Source organism: Choloepus didactylus, chromosome 9 (genome assembly GCF_015220235.1).
Source record: "Choloepus didactylus isolate mChoDid1 chromosome 9, mChoDid1.pri, whole genome shotgun sequence".
Classification (NCBI taxonomy): Eukaryota; Metazoa; Chordata; class Mammalia; order Pilosa; family Megalonychidae; genus Choloepus; species Choloepus didactylus.
The window spans coordinates 71,702,621-71,717,871 of record NC_051315.1 but is presented as its reverse complement, the minus strand read 5'-3'; the positions used below and the strand labels follow the sequence as shown (position 1 = coordinate 71,717,871).

The window sequence follows — 15,251 nt, the reverse complement described above, 5'->3', positions numbered from 1 at the left end:
TTAAGCACCTAGTTCCATGTCAAAGCAGACCTTCTGTTATAACATCTTTGTCTGCAAAATGTCTAAAGCTTAAGCACATTTGTATCATTTATGTATTATGTATGTGTTTAACTTTTTGTTTGTTTATTTATTATTAGAGACTAACCTCATAACAAAATTGTTCTGTTTGGGCCCCAAAAGTGGCTTGTCACAGAGTGAAAGTAATTTCCCATGGCAGGTGCTCTCAGCAGGTGGCTGTTCACACAACCTGCATTGCAAAGGTAGATTTAGTTAGAGATTTTATTTTAATATGAAATCTGTATTGCAGCCTGAGCCACCACTGGGTGATGTGCCAAAATTCAAGTCTGCAGCATGATTTATTATATGAAAATACCACAGAACTAATCAGTGGAGTTACTAATTAATACAAATCTGCATTTTTTGCATAAGCAATTAGTGCAAGGAGAAAACAGTGAAAGAGGAAGTTCAACTCGTTTAATCTCAGTGCCTACTCAAGCAGAAAGACCCACCAGGGCCAAACTCCAAGATCTACATTTGGAATTTTGCCCCTTTGATTAGTTAAAGACATAAAAGGTCAGATTTTCAATATTTAATTCAAGTGAAAATGTATTTGTTAAAGAGGAAAGAAAACATTTTATTTAAAGAAGTGAAAATCTAGAGGTAAATTCCTGAATCAAAATAGATTTTCCATTACTGCAATGTATAAATAATATCAGGATTCTGATTGTTAATAATAATGATGTTTTTAATATTACATCAGTTAAGTGTGTTTGTATGGCAGGGGGGGAGGATAGGGTATGTTTTTAAGATGTTCAAATTACCAAACGTATTTATCTTCTCCAAATCACATCCCTACTGGAATTTTTTCGGTACCTGATATGTTTTGGATAAGTCATGTGTATTAAGATGCAATATTTTAAATCGGTAAGATTTAGATAGTTGTGTGGCTCAACAAAACTGAGCAAATAATACCATTAGACCTCTGTAAGTTTTTTCCCATTGATTTAAAATAGTTTACAGTATGAAATAATTTGAGGATTGATAGAATGATGATGGTGGGAAAAATTTATATTATCAATAAAATCTATCCCACAAAAGCAAAATTTTAAAAAGAAAACACTTTCAGAGATATTTTATTATTCTGTTGATGGCAAATAAGAGATTCATTTTCGTTTTGAAGTCATGTGGAAAACAAAGTGCAACTATTAGAACCATGAGTATCTTTCAGAAAGTTACTCAATATATGACCTGTCTTCGTTTAGGAGTGGCTAGCTCAAGTTATAGTTTATGCTCTCCCCCCACCTGGATATCTTAGTTTTCCAGGAAACTTATTCTGAAAAGAAGGGGGGCTAACTAAAAGCAGGCTTACAATGACTCTCTGACTAAACGTTTGGACATGGTGGCTAATGGTTTTGCGAAAGAAAGCAAACAGGAAAAGGCGAAAGACTACTGCAAGGGAAGAGTTTTGCTGAATCGAAGTTCAGGGTCAGCCAAGTGGGAATTGTCCACGGTGCTGATACTTTAGGAAGACAGCTCTCCCACCAAGAGCCTAGGGCTCTAAATCTCGCTTCTGGGCTCTCCGCCCGGGCCTCTCTGAACTTGCCCAGATCTCCTCCCTCAACTCATTGCATCCGCCATTGTTCAGGCAAGGCCCAGACCTCGTCAGTGTGTCTCCACTCTCCACCCCCGCGGCTACACCCGGCTACTGGGGATTTTTGTTTGCCTGTTTCTTTCCGTTAAAGCAAAGGTTGGCAAACACCCGGTGCTTGTCAGTTACTAGGCCCTGAGGTCCCCTTTGGACTGCAAGCTGTTCCTAGATCCGCGAGAAACAGGTGTGTGCCCTCCAAGCACGCTCCTCACCCGGAAGCAGGTGTACCCACGAACACACCTACGCGCACTCACACTCACACATATACACATGTGTACTCACAGTCAATCACATACACACATTCACACCCGCACTCACGGATACATGATCACTCACACATTAACACATATACATTCACATACGCACTCACAATCACACACTCTCATTCACACACAATCTCACGCACACATACAACCACATTCAGACCCATTCATACGCACTCACACACTCGCACATTCGGCCCCTCTAATGCACGAGAATGCCTCTAATGCATTCTCGCCAACGACCCACCCGCTCCTGCCAAAGATGCTCTGAGCTGCGTACTTTGTTGATTCTTCATGTTGGATGGTTAAAGGAAAGCCCCTCATTCCTGATCAGGAACCAGAGACGAAGTCCTTCCGAGGCCTCCGGGCGTCAGAAGGAGAGCCACCCAGAATCAGGAGGGGCCGGGAGGACATAAATAATAAATAAAAGAGACTCGGCAGGCAGAGCTGGAGAAGCCCGGCACTAAATCACTCCCCAAATCACAGCCGCGCTGTGCTCCATCCAATAGCTCTAAGCGATTTGTGGGGTTGGGGGTTGGAATCAATTTTTTTTTCCGTTCTCGCAGGTGCAATATGAATCAATTATCTTAATTAAGATTATGCCGCAAGCCCAGGAGATTTGGAGAGGACAGGATTTGCGCTCCGGGAGGCGGTGAAGCATTTTAAGAGCATCTCTCTGGTTCCATGCTTTCTCCAGCCTCCCGCTTGTTGGGCCCGAGCAGCTCCAGCCTCTGGACGGAACCCGGGAGCCCAGCGACCTCTCTGGAGGCTGAGTCGTATACCCCAAGCCGCGCCCGCGGTCTGGGTGGAAGGGATATATCGTCCCTCTCAGGTCTCCCAAGGGCCTCTGAGCTGCGAGGCTTATGAGAGATCTGCAGACCTCAGCCCTCCCCGCGCTTGACCCCAGCGCCCTATAATCTTGCGAGCCCCTCAGTAACCCCTTCTCATTGATCCCGCCAGGGTAACATGTCCAGGCTGGGACTGGCTCCCAGGCGGGGCTGGGAGAGGACGCGGGCGCTGCCCGAGGTTGACCCGGCCGCCCAGGCCACACTTGATCCTTTCACTGAACGCAAACCTCCCTTTGCAAGAGAGAGCATCTGTTTCCCTGAGAAACAGGTCACCGCCGGGGACGCCCGCCGGGGCCCTGCTCTTTATCTCGGCTCGGTGGATGTGCCTCCCCCTCTCCACTCCGCCAGCCATACGCTCCCCCCCACCCCCCGCCATACGCCTCCCCTCTCACCACCCCGCCACAGCCCCCACCCCACCCCAGTCACACTCCCTTCTCCCACCTCCCAATCCACCCAAGCTACACGCCTTCTCCCGCCCCCCTTCCCGCCGGCGCTCCGGCTGCTGCTGTAACGGCCAGGACAGCCCCAAACGCGCGGCGCGCTCCAAGAGGGGACCCGGGAGGAGGCAGATTTGGGGCATTGCTCGAGGGCAGTGAGTCATAAAAGCGGCTTTTGTTGTCCGCGCGTGCGGTTCGCGTGCCGGTCGGCAGCCTGCAGAGCCCGGGGGCGGGCAGGAAGGGGGAGGAGGGCCGCTAACTCGCAGCCGGGACAGAGGGAGAGAAAGACAACTTAGGGAATCAGAAGGGGGAAAGTGTACAAGCCTCTAAAGGAAGTCCAAAGAGAAGGAACAAAATTAGGAGGAAAGGCAGGGCCGTGGCGACTGGCCTCTCGGCTGTGTCCCGCGGTGCCTCCGAGTCTACCCTTGCCCAACGCTTCCGCCACCTCAGTCTGCTTGCCCCACTTCTTGGTATCCCCCTCCCCAACAGAAAGCACCTCAATTTAAGCCGTGCCTGAGCTCCTCCCTGCTGGGCCTGTCTACCTGACCGCGACCTCCCGCTCCGAGCATTGATTCCAGCGCCCTGGGTCGGCATTACCAGCCTGGAGTCAAGTCTACACTAGAGGGACGCGGGCCAGGAAGTTCAATGGGTCCCACAGTGACCGAACCTTAGCACGTCTTTGGAACATCCTTGAGTAGACTTTCCCTGGTATAAACCCCAGGCCAGGAAGTAGACGGGTAGTAGGATTAGGGGTAAATTTAAAACGGAAACGTGTCTAACTCCCGCACTTTGCGCATTTGAGTCTTGGCTGGGAAAACATCCGGACTTCCTTCCCACCCAGGAGCATCTGGCTCCTCCAAGAATCTCCTGTATTCCAGGGAATGTCACAAACTGGGGAAGTTTCCGCTTCCCGGCGGGGGTGGGGGATGGTTTGGGCTATAGCAGAGGGACCCCTAGGCCACCCTCGGCTTTCCGGCAGCTGGAATTCACTCCCCCAGCCCTGAAATGAGTCAGGGCACGAGTCTACACATCAGCCGCACAGTGGGCCAGCCATCCCGGGTGCTGCCGGAAGAGTGGCGGCACCTGGCCTGGACCTTCCTCAGGTGTGCTGGGACTCCCGAGTCACGGTGGCCGGGCCTCTGCAGGCTGTTCCTCCGATACCTCTCCAGTTTTCACCCAGCACTAAAGACTCAGACGGAGCGGGGGTAAATACTGAGACCAAACTCCAGGTGAATTATTTTACCCTCTTCTGCTATTTGTCCGCGGACGAGTAAACCCAGGAAAGCAAAATTCCGCATCTCCGCAGCCCTACTCACGCCATGCTTTTTGTGACAAGTGTCTGATCGCACCATTTCTGTCCTTTCGGATTTGCTGAACCGCGAAAGCTGCGACCGCGGTCCTTCCGGATGCACCTGCGACCTCGTTGGGGAACCTCTCCGATCCCACCCCCTCGGCTCCCAGACGCACCCAACTCAAGCCACTCAACCCTACACTGTTTGCAAACTTGAGAAGCGTTTGCGGGCTTTTAGATCAATTGCCTTTAAATAAGAAATTCAAGTACGACGAAGTCATAGCAGGCGGCTTCCAGTCTGGGAGGGAGTGAGGGGTCAGTTAATGGAGGATTAGAGGCGAAGCTCGCAAAGAAAGAGTGGACAGAGAAGAGAGAGGGCCAACTTTTTTTTTTTTTTTTTTTTTTTTTTAATATATCATTCTGGAACATGTCTTGGTGGGAAAGAGTGACTAAAGAATCGCTATTTAAGCACAAACATGGCTCGATCAGAACTGGTAGGGAAGCTCGGTGGTGGGTGTTTGATTCACAGTGTGGTGGCCGCGTCAACTCTGAGGCTTTGGGGCTTGGAAAAGTTGCGGAATCAGCCCTTCCCGTGTTGTGCTTTTCTAGAAAGAGGAGAGAAAAGACCTGTTCAGCACGGGTCCATTGCATGTTCTATTTGAGAAGGCTTGTCTGAGTTAAGTACTTATTTACAGGCCCAAGAGTCGGGACCAAGGGCTCAGGGCCGGCAGTGACAGGGAGTTTCGCCTCCACTCTCGGTTCGGGATTTGAGTTCGAAAGACGAGGCCTCTGGGGCACACTGTCAGGAAACCAGAGAAGTCTACTGGGACTGGCTGGGTGAGGGCACCCTTCGCAACAATCCAGCAGCTTTGGTTAAAAGGCAGAATCCAAGGGTCAGGGAGGTCCCCAAGTCCCACGGAAGACAGAGTGGGGGGCCGATGATGCCAAGACTTGCACGCACATACTGGCTCGCTCTGGGACGAAAGCCTCTGCGGGTGTCGGGAGAGGAACGACGTCGCGAGGGGCTTCCAGGGACAGGGATACCTGAGGGTTAGGGCAAGCGCGGTTGCATGTGTGATGGGGGAGAGTGACAGGTACAAAATTCTATACTAGAGGGGGCCTAGGGTTGGTGATCCGCTTAGGGAAGGTAGAGGACTCGTCTCAAAGCTGCATTTTGCAGATGAAGCCACTTTTACATGCTGCTTGGAGGGGCTGGTGGAGATTAGGAGAAGCCACTCTTTGACACTAGTGAGCAAAGCGTCTCCCAGAGGGGACAAGACAGGAAATGCGCCCCTCGGAGAGGAAAGGGAGCTATGACATCAGGGAAGTCAGTGCCAGGGCGAGGGGTCGGAAGGGGCCAGGACATTTCACTGCAAGCCTCAGTCTCCCCGGTTCTGCCCTCTTAATCTCTGTCCCACTTCCCGCCCCAGCGCGGGTTCTTAGTTCTGATCTAACCCCAGACGTCGTTAGTTTCGCGCTCCCATCCTTCAAATCTCCCTCCCCCCAAACCTCCCTCCCTTCTGCCGCCTGAAAGGGTTAATCTCTCCTGCGGGTAAAAACAGGTCCGCAGAGTCTCTAACTGGCGACAGATGGGCCACTTTCTTTTGGCCACAAAGGGGCTGGAATGGAGCGCTCCGCGGCATACAAATGGGCAGGTCACGTGGCTCCCGGCTCTTGGCTGGACTAGGAAGACCATATGGCGCATGCCGGGGAGGAAGGAGAACGGGCGGGGGTAGAGGTGGGGGGTGGAAGGGAGCTGGAGCCGGAGGAGGGCGGGAGAGGAGCAAAATGACTGCGAGGGCGGGGAGGGAGCGCGCAGCTGGGACGCGTGCGCAGACACTGGACGCAGGGACCAGCTCGCGGCTCTTCAATCCGCCCCGCCCGCGCTTAGCATCACCAACTCCGCTATATAACCTGAGCTCCCGCGCAGCTAGGACACGAGGAATTCGCCCCACGCATAAGGATCAACATCCCGAGGCCCCAGGGTTATGAGACCGTCACTGCTCAGGACACACTAACAACCACAGGTAAATACGATCCTTTCATTTTTGCTCGAGAATAAAAACAATAATTGAAGACCTAATGTAACTACATATTCTCTGTGTGTGTGTGTGTGCGTGTGTGCGCGCGCGCTCGCGCGCGTTGGCAGAGGCATCCTTCCCTATAATCGCAGACAACCAAGAACACATATATTGACTTGCGGCACTCATGTGCCCCAATACAGGCTTTCTAATTTCTTTTTATTTTACGTTTTGGGTTTTTTTTTTTTTTTTTTTTTTTTTAAGTAAAGGAGCATTTTGGATTTTAAAAATGCACCATAACTATATGATTATTTGCTTGCGGTGATTTTAAAGTCCTAAAAGCAAGTAAATACTTTCATTTCTTCCCTTCCTCCAGTGGGGGGAAAAAGCTCTTGTTACCAAGATTATTTCGTATACATATATTAAGCCCAATGAGAGTGCCAGGTTATTATACAGAAAATGAAAGGACGTGGATACCTTGAGTATACACATCCTGTAAAAGTAAATCGTGTTCTGAGAAAGTTTTGTTGGGGGGGGGGAAGTGGAGTAAGGAAAGAGTGACCCACGCCTGCTACCTGTTACAGCTCCAAAGGCGACCAAGCCCTCAACAGTCATGGCTGGAGCCAGAAATTCAGTTGTTTCACTAAAGGCTTTTTACTTTCCTTATTAGAAGCGGCAACTTGGTCATTGCCAGTCGCTGACCATTATAATTATTCAATCTTTTAAAGGGAGATTTGAGGCGAACTTTGAAAAGCCCCAATAAAGAGAGGACAGCCCTTTCAATGGGCTGTTTATTAGAGAGGAGAGGTCCGCACCTGATCCCCGGCGCGTGGGAGAGCGCTCTACGTCGCGCCCCCAAGCCCATGAATGGAGCGCTTTTGTAGAAGGTGGAAATTCAGCCGAGGGCGAGGGGTAGGAGGAGAGAAAAGACAGGCGAGGGAGGGACGGAAGACCCCCGCCCACTCTGTTGCCAAATGTTCCATCAGTGGTGAAATAATTTGCTGGTATCTATTTTTCCTCCTCCAAGCATTTGCTCTTCAATCTTCCGTCTGTATAATCTTCTTAAAAATCACTGCCAGGGCTAGTGCATTACGTAAAGTCTCTTTAATTTAAATCGCTAAATACCGAGGAGCATACAGAGGAGAGATGGCAATAGAATATGCGATTTTCAAACTCCTAATTTTTGTGGAGTTGTGTCTTTGGACACATGCAGATTAAATATCAAGTCGCTGAAATGTGCACTCACTTTCACACACACCATCCTGCTGGGTAATCACCATAAACACATTTAAGTTAATCACTAGGAAACATATACACATGCGTGAGTGTACACATACATATGCTGTTCACCAGTCCCGCCTTGCTCCCATCCATCCCCCCACCCTCTGAGACGGGTCCTCTCTCCTACGTACCAACGAGGCACACACAGGACAGTATAAAGCCATGCATTTAACTTTTCTTTAGAGGGCATCCATTTTGTAATGACCTGATCCTTCTCTCCATTTGAGCAGAGTTACAGAGTGGGAGCTAAAGGTATATTTAGTCTTTGAATGCAGTGTTTTGCGTGTTTTTTCCCCCTTTTCTTTCTCTTTCCCTCTCTCCCCTGGATGTAGGAAACCGAAACATGACCAAATCATACAGCGAGCGTGGGCTGATGGGCGAACCTCAGACCCAGGGTCCTCCAAGCTGGACAGACGAGTGTCTCAGTTCTCAGGATGAGGAACACGAGGCGGACAAGAAGGAGGACGACCTCGAAGCCATGAACGCGGAGGAGGACCCATTGAGAAACGGGGGAGAGGAGGAGGACGAAGACGAGGACCTAGAAGAGGAGGAAGAAGAGGAAGAGGACGACGACGATCAAAAGCCCAAAAGACGCGGCCCCAAAAAGAAGAAGATGACCAAGGCGCGCTTGGAGCGGTTTAAACTGAGGCGCATGAAGGCCAACGCCCGGGAACGGAACCGCATGCACGGGCTGAACGCCGCGCTGGACAACCTGCGCAAGGTGGTACCCTGCTACTCCAAGACTCAGAAGCTGTCCAAAATCGAGACGCTGCGCTTGGCCAAGAACTACATCTGGGCTCTGTCCGAGATCCTGCGTTCCGGCAAAAGCCCGGACCTGGTGTCTTTCGTACAGACACTCTGCAAGGGCTTATCCCAGCCCACCACCAACCTCGTTGCGGGCTGCCTGCAGCTCAACCCTCGGACTTTTCTGCCCGAGCAGAGCCAGGACATGCCCCCGCACCTGCCAACGGCCAGCGCTTCCTTCCCTGTGCACCCCTACTCTTACCAGTCCCCGGGGCTGCCCAGCCCTCCCTACGGCACCATGGACAGCTCCCACGTCTTCCATGTCAAGCCGCCGCCACATGCCTACAGTGCAGCGCTGGAGCCCTTCTTTGAGAGCCCCCTGACTGATTGCACCAGCCCTTCCTTTGACGGACCCCTCAGCCCGCCGCTCAGCATCAATGGCAACTTCTCTTTCAAACATGAACCAGCCGCCGAGTTTGAGAAAAATTATGCCTTTACCATGCACTATCCTGCAGCGACCCTGGCAGGAGCCCAAAGCCACGGATCAATCTTCTCGGGCGCCGCAGCCCCTCGCTGCGAGATCCCTATAGACAATATTATGTCCTTCGATAGCCATTCACATCATGAGCGAGTCATGAGTGCCCAGCTCAATGCCATCTTTCACGATTAACCCCTCGGCAGACGCACGTCAGTTTCACCATCCCGGGGAAACGAACCCACTGTGCTTACAATGACTGTCGTGTTTACAAGAGGCAGCCCTTTGGGTACTACTGCTGCAAAGCGCAAATACTCCAAGCTTTTAGTGATATATGTATTTATTGTCGTTACTGCCTTTGTAAAAAACGGGATCAAAGTTCCTGTTCACCTTGTGTATTATTTTCTATAGCTCTTCTATTTAAAGGAAATACTAATACAGTAAAGTTGGGGAAAAAAAACTGCACCACAAATTTGGTGTAGTTGTATTCAGATCGTATTAATTACCTGATCGGGATAACAAAATCACAAGCAATAATTAGGATCTATGCAATTTTTAAACTAGTAATGGGCCAATTAAAATATATATAAATATATATTTTTCAACCAGCATTTTACTACTTGTTACCTTTCCCATGCTGAATTATTTTGTTGTGATTTTGTACAGAATTTTTAATGACTTTTTATAATGTGGATTTCCTATTTTAAAACCATGCAGCTTCATCAATTTTTATACATATCAGAAAAGTAGAATTATATCTAATTTATACAAAATAATTTAACTAATTTAAACCAGCAGAAAAGTGCTTAGAAAGTTATTGTGTTGCCTTAGCACTTCTTTCCTCTCTAATTGCAAAAAGAAATTGCACAATTTGAGCAATTCATTTCACTTTAAAGTCTTTCTCTCTCCTTAAAATAAAAACCATATTTATAACTTTCAAGAGGATGAAAAAAATCAAGAGATGTATTCTCTATCAAAACATATCAATTCAACACATTGCACAAGCTTGTATATATATATTATAAACAAATGCCAACATACCCTTCTTTAAATCAAAAGCTGCTTGACTATCACATACAATTTGCACTGTTTATTTCTAGTCCTTTACTCCTTTGCATTCCATGATTTTCCAGAGAAGTTGAAGCTATTGATGTTTCCAGAAAATATAAATGCATGATTTTATACATAGTCACACAAATGTTGGTTTGTCATATATTCATGTAATGAATCTGAGCCTAAATCTAATCAGGTTATTAATGTTGGGATTTATATCTTTTGTAGTCAATTAGTACAGTAGCTTAAATAAATTCAAATGATTTAATTCATAATTAGAACAATAGCTATTGCATGTAAAATGCAGTCCAGAATAAGTGCTGTTTGAAATGTGACACTGGTACCACTGGAATCAATCTGTACTGTAATATTGTTTGTAATCCTGTATATTATGGTGTAATGCACAATTTAGAGAACACTCATTCAGTTGCAATAAAATAGCATTGAAAATCTGTGCAATTGTTGCATCTATTCTTAAAGTGATTTTTAAAGTGTAAATAATTCCTGGGGAATAGTTGCTTTATTTGATAACTTCATAGAAATACTAAACACTATTTGCAGAATAAAATTTTAAAAAGAATTTACTTTGGTGGACTCCACAGTCTATCTTGCTCAGAGAGTCAACAGCTCTTTGTGGACAATAAAAGCACCTAACTACTATTTCATTATTTGGAATATGGGGTTGGATAGGGGAAAACAGTTGTGTTTTTGTTTTTCTTAGTTTTAAGTGGCTTATGTTACCTGTTCTCCATTTTTTTTAAAGGGGGATTTTAGTTAGTTATTAACATGCAAGACACAAACAAGTACCCCAGTTTAGTTTGTAAACACATTTTAAAACATAAAAACTTTATCATTTTCTTGGTGCTTTGTCACCTGTACATTTTCCTGAACTGGACAGATCTCTATTGCAAACCAGTACTGTTCCAAAGAGAAAAACACATACTTTTAGAAAATACCAGGGGGAAATGGTTTAGTTAACTTAAAGAATTCAGGAAGAAGACGTTGGCATTTTATAATTGTTCCATAAAGCTCTTGCGATGGTCTAAATAATCTTTTTCCAGGAAAAAAAGGTAATGAATTATTTGACTCAGGAACAAATTATTTGTGCTATAATATATTTTAGGAAGGTATAATTGTTTCCCCTCTCCCTTTGGGGCACTATTTTGGTTTTTCATAAATTTAAACCCACTGGAAAAAAAAAACTTACAGATGATTCTGCCCATTTTCAAGTCCAATTTAAAAAAAAGGTTTTGGCATTTCTCTTTCCTCTGGATGTATTGACTGACAGGAACGATTCCTGGGGAATAACATTTTGGCACTTGTGTCCTGGCTCTACCATGGTGCTCTGATTACTGTCATTAGTAACTCCATTGTTCCTCCTCTGATTCGGATGCCACATTGGATGACTATCCCCCTTCCCAAGCTTGTTCCTTTAATCTCCTTCTCATTGGTGATTTAGGGGTTCCAGAAAGCTGACCTCATTTAGCAAGCTGCTCCAGAAAAATGTGAGTAATCTAATGGATGGGAACAATTAGCCATACTAATAGCATTGCCAGTGGGGCTGTGTCAAGCTGTGAGAGTAGCAGTAAGGAATATTTTAACATTAAAAATGTTTGAGTGCAATTTAAAATATATCATTTTAACATGTTTTCCATCAGCCTTCATCACATGAGAGAAATACTTTTAAATTAGTCCCAACTTTATCCAAAATGCTGCAATCACATTCCAAGTGAATCAGAGTTGTTATTTTGGAGTCAAGCTGTTGCTTCCTATATCTGGGATTGCTCTCACTGTTCTTAAAGAGACGTAATACTGAAATGATATTTGAACACTACCAGTCTTGCAGCCTAGGAGGCTATGAAGTGAACATTCTGATCTGTTCTGATCCATTCAGAAGTTCAATTTCACTGTAGTTAAAAATAGACACCTTTATACAAATTTAAAGCTGTTGCTGTAGTGAACAGAAAAAATAACAGAATCACACTTCAAGAATTCCATGTTTCAAAACAGTATGCAGGGAAATACATACTGTGGAGATTTTTGTAAGGTAGAAATGAAGGTTTTAAGTTAGGTTTTGATCCCTCCGCCCCCATTTTGCCTATGTGACTTCATTCTAAAACATAAGGATTCTTTTAGTCAGTCAAGGAGTAACTCACATGCCACTATCTTTTATTCAAAGGCAGGCACAGATGTTCCTTCTGCAGGGGAGGTTTTAATTTATGAAAATGATATTGTTTATGCATGAATGAACTGAATGCACTCTGCATAACACACAGTACTTCCATCTGATCAGAGAAATACCACAGAACCAGGGCCAATGTCAGAAGCATATTCTACAAATTTACTCACTTAAATGTTTAATGACTATTTGGAAGGCATTTTCAAACCACAAGAAACCTTTTCAATTATCTTCTTTTCTTTTATGAATTGCTACCCATAGTTAAAAGAGACTCTTACGGTTATTATAATTGGCTAATGCTTATATCGCCAATATCTAGCTAATAAAGCAAAGAAAATGTCTCACTAAGTGACATCCAATCAAAAAGAAGAAAACCGGTAAATTTGGATACATTGGGAAAAGTATTTTTTTGAATTTTGTTGTATAATGCTTGCTATGAGTAATAATTAAGGTTCTCCGTGTTCCTTCATCTTGAGCAATTACTCTTTTTATCAAATAAGATTCTGTAGATCTACTCAATGAAAGATGCTCTAAAGAGTTATTTTCTGGAAAAGGTAGCAGTTAAAAAAATAGCAGACAATTTCATAGTCAGAGATAAAATTTGGCTAAATATTTTACCTACTGCATCATTCCTTTTGTATAAGAACACTCTATATCATATATTTCATTTATATCACTAATTGCATTTTTACACCATGATCTATCTACTTTTAATTCTCAAAAAGACAATTAAATGCAAATTGAAATGGAAGATTATAATATTTTAAGAATATTTTAATTTTAGTCTTACAATATGACACAGTAAAATAACATTTGAAATAAATTTTGCATTATAATTTACTAGTTTTTAAAAACCTCCCTATATTTTCACATTTGAAAGTCTATATATTCTTACAAAATTAATGCATTTCTGAAAGAAGCTAGCAATTAGGAAAATGATATATGGATCATTAGCTATCAGTTTCAACCAAGCTGTTTTAGTTCTATAATTAAACCAGAAATTTTAAATGAAAGTATCTATTAAACAATTAATAAAACTAGGGTTCAAAACAAAGGCTGATGTCCTAATAGGAATTATAAAATAGCAAAGCTGTTAAACTACAGTAAAACCTCCTCTCTTCTCTTTCCTTCTCCCTCATCACCACTTACTTCCCGAAAACCATCTAAATAAAATCTTTAATTCCAATGTCTGATAACGAATAAAAGGGCCAATGCAACATCTTGTGGAACACCAGGACTGAGAACTCTTGTTGTTACCACTGCAAAGAGGCGTTCTGGCGTCAGATGCAGTGATTTGTATGGTGGCATAATCATTGGCTCCTGGCCAAGCATTATGTTTCAGAGGACACTATTGTCGAGAACCATTCAACTGGAAATCTGCACTGTATGCACTCAAAAGTTGAGATCATCTGCCTTCCTATGTCAGGAAAAATTCTGTACTGGCAATTGATTCATGGACTGTCTTCACAAACACTAACATGTGGTTCAGTGGCTCTGATGGAATTAACTGTGTAGCCAAACTAGTGGCATTAACAAGGCCACGGTCTCTAGGGACACATGTTTAAATTGCTGATTTAAAAAATATGTTAAAATGCAGAATATTATGTTAATGCTGGACTAGATCTTAAGTTATATTAAATGCAGATTTGGCCATCTAAACATCATTGTGCTGTTTGTCTAGCTAATTTAGACATAGATGGATAGTGATAGTAACCATCTTTACAGATGCCCAAGAATGGAACAATACAAAGGGATGAATCTGATTATAAAATGACATCTCTAGAAGATGTTGAATCTACATATATGAAATATTTGAGATAATTAGCATATGAAATAACTTGGTAATTTATTTTAACAAGATGAACAGCTAACCCTGCTTTAGGCTTTGATGTCTTTAGGACAGATAGCCAGAAAGACTGCCTCACACATTTACTATGTCAGTGCAAGTGCTTTTCATTCATTCAGGTCTTTCATCGTTAAAGCAGCCCTCTGCCTTATTTTCCAGATGGGGAAGGGACAAGAAACTAGGATACCTAGAAATTTGCATGGCTTGCTTTCTTTCCTGATTCACATTCTAGTTCAAATGTTACTTCCTCAAATAAATCTTTCCTGACTCCCATCTAAGGTATCAACCAACCCCACCAAATCACTATTTTATACTGCCCCTCCCTTTTGTCAGTGTATTCATCACTATCTGATTTTACCTTGCCTTTTTATTTATTCAGTTTTTAAAAATCATCTATTTTCCAAAATAAAATGAGGACTTTGAAAGAATAAAAACCTTGTTTGTTTTGTTTGTTGCTGTTTCTCTAGGGCTCAAAAGACCTAGGAAATACTCAATAAATATTTAATTTTCCAAGGGACTCAGACCACACCCGTTTGATGCCAAAGTCCGCTGTCGTAATCACTATGCTATAAATCAACACAGTTGAGAATGGAGAGGACCACAAATGGTTTTTAGCCCTGTGAAAGGTGTAAGTATTAATCCTATAAAAGGGAAGAAATAAAATTATTTTCTTAAGATATTGCATGGCAACAAACTTTTCCTCCCCTATCAAGGATCAGTAAACTTGAGACATCAGTCATCTTTCCTTTTAATTACTATCTTTTAGTTAAATATGAACTGGAATTAGACTAAAAGAAGAACATTATAGGCTTTTTCCAGACATGCCATATTTTTTTTTTACATCAATGCAGAACTCTTGAATATATGCTACTGTATCCTTTCTCTTCATCACTCTTTCAGCAATTGTTCCTGTTCTATTTTAGCAGTACCTAATAATAGCACTAAACTTCTTATGATAACTGGAAATTTTGGATTACAGTAGACCAGAGATAGATTGCAACAGAAGCTGACCTACAACTACTATATACTCCAACAATGAAGGTGAGTAGCATTCAAGAAACTACAAAAAAAAAAAAAAAAAAGCTACTTATAGGCAGATAAAAGCACAGAAATAAAAAACCAAAATTTCAAAGAGAATACTTTATAGTCACATGTATATGGTTAA

The 15,251-nt window shown here is 43.9% G+C and overlaps 1 protein-coding gene across 1 annotated transcript; it reads left to right on the top strand.

Annotated features, from left to right (window-relative positions):
- Nucleotides 1-6,425: 6,425 nt before the first annotated feature.
- On the top strand, nucleotides 6,426-9,203 carry NEUROD1 (neuronal differentiation 1). The gene is made up of 2 exons (XM_037850059.1): nucleotides 6,426-6,514; nucleotides 8,122-9,203. The coding sequence occupies exon 2, from the start codon at nucleotides 8,133-8,135 to the stop codon at nucleotides 9,201-9,203; it is 1,071 nt and encodes a 356-aa protein (XP_037705987.1). The 5' UTR covers nucleotides 6,426-6,514; nucleotides 8,122-8,132.
- The last annotated feature ends 6,048 nt before the right edge of the window (nucleotides 9,204-15,251 follow it).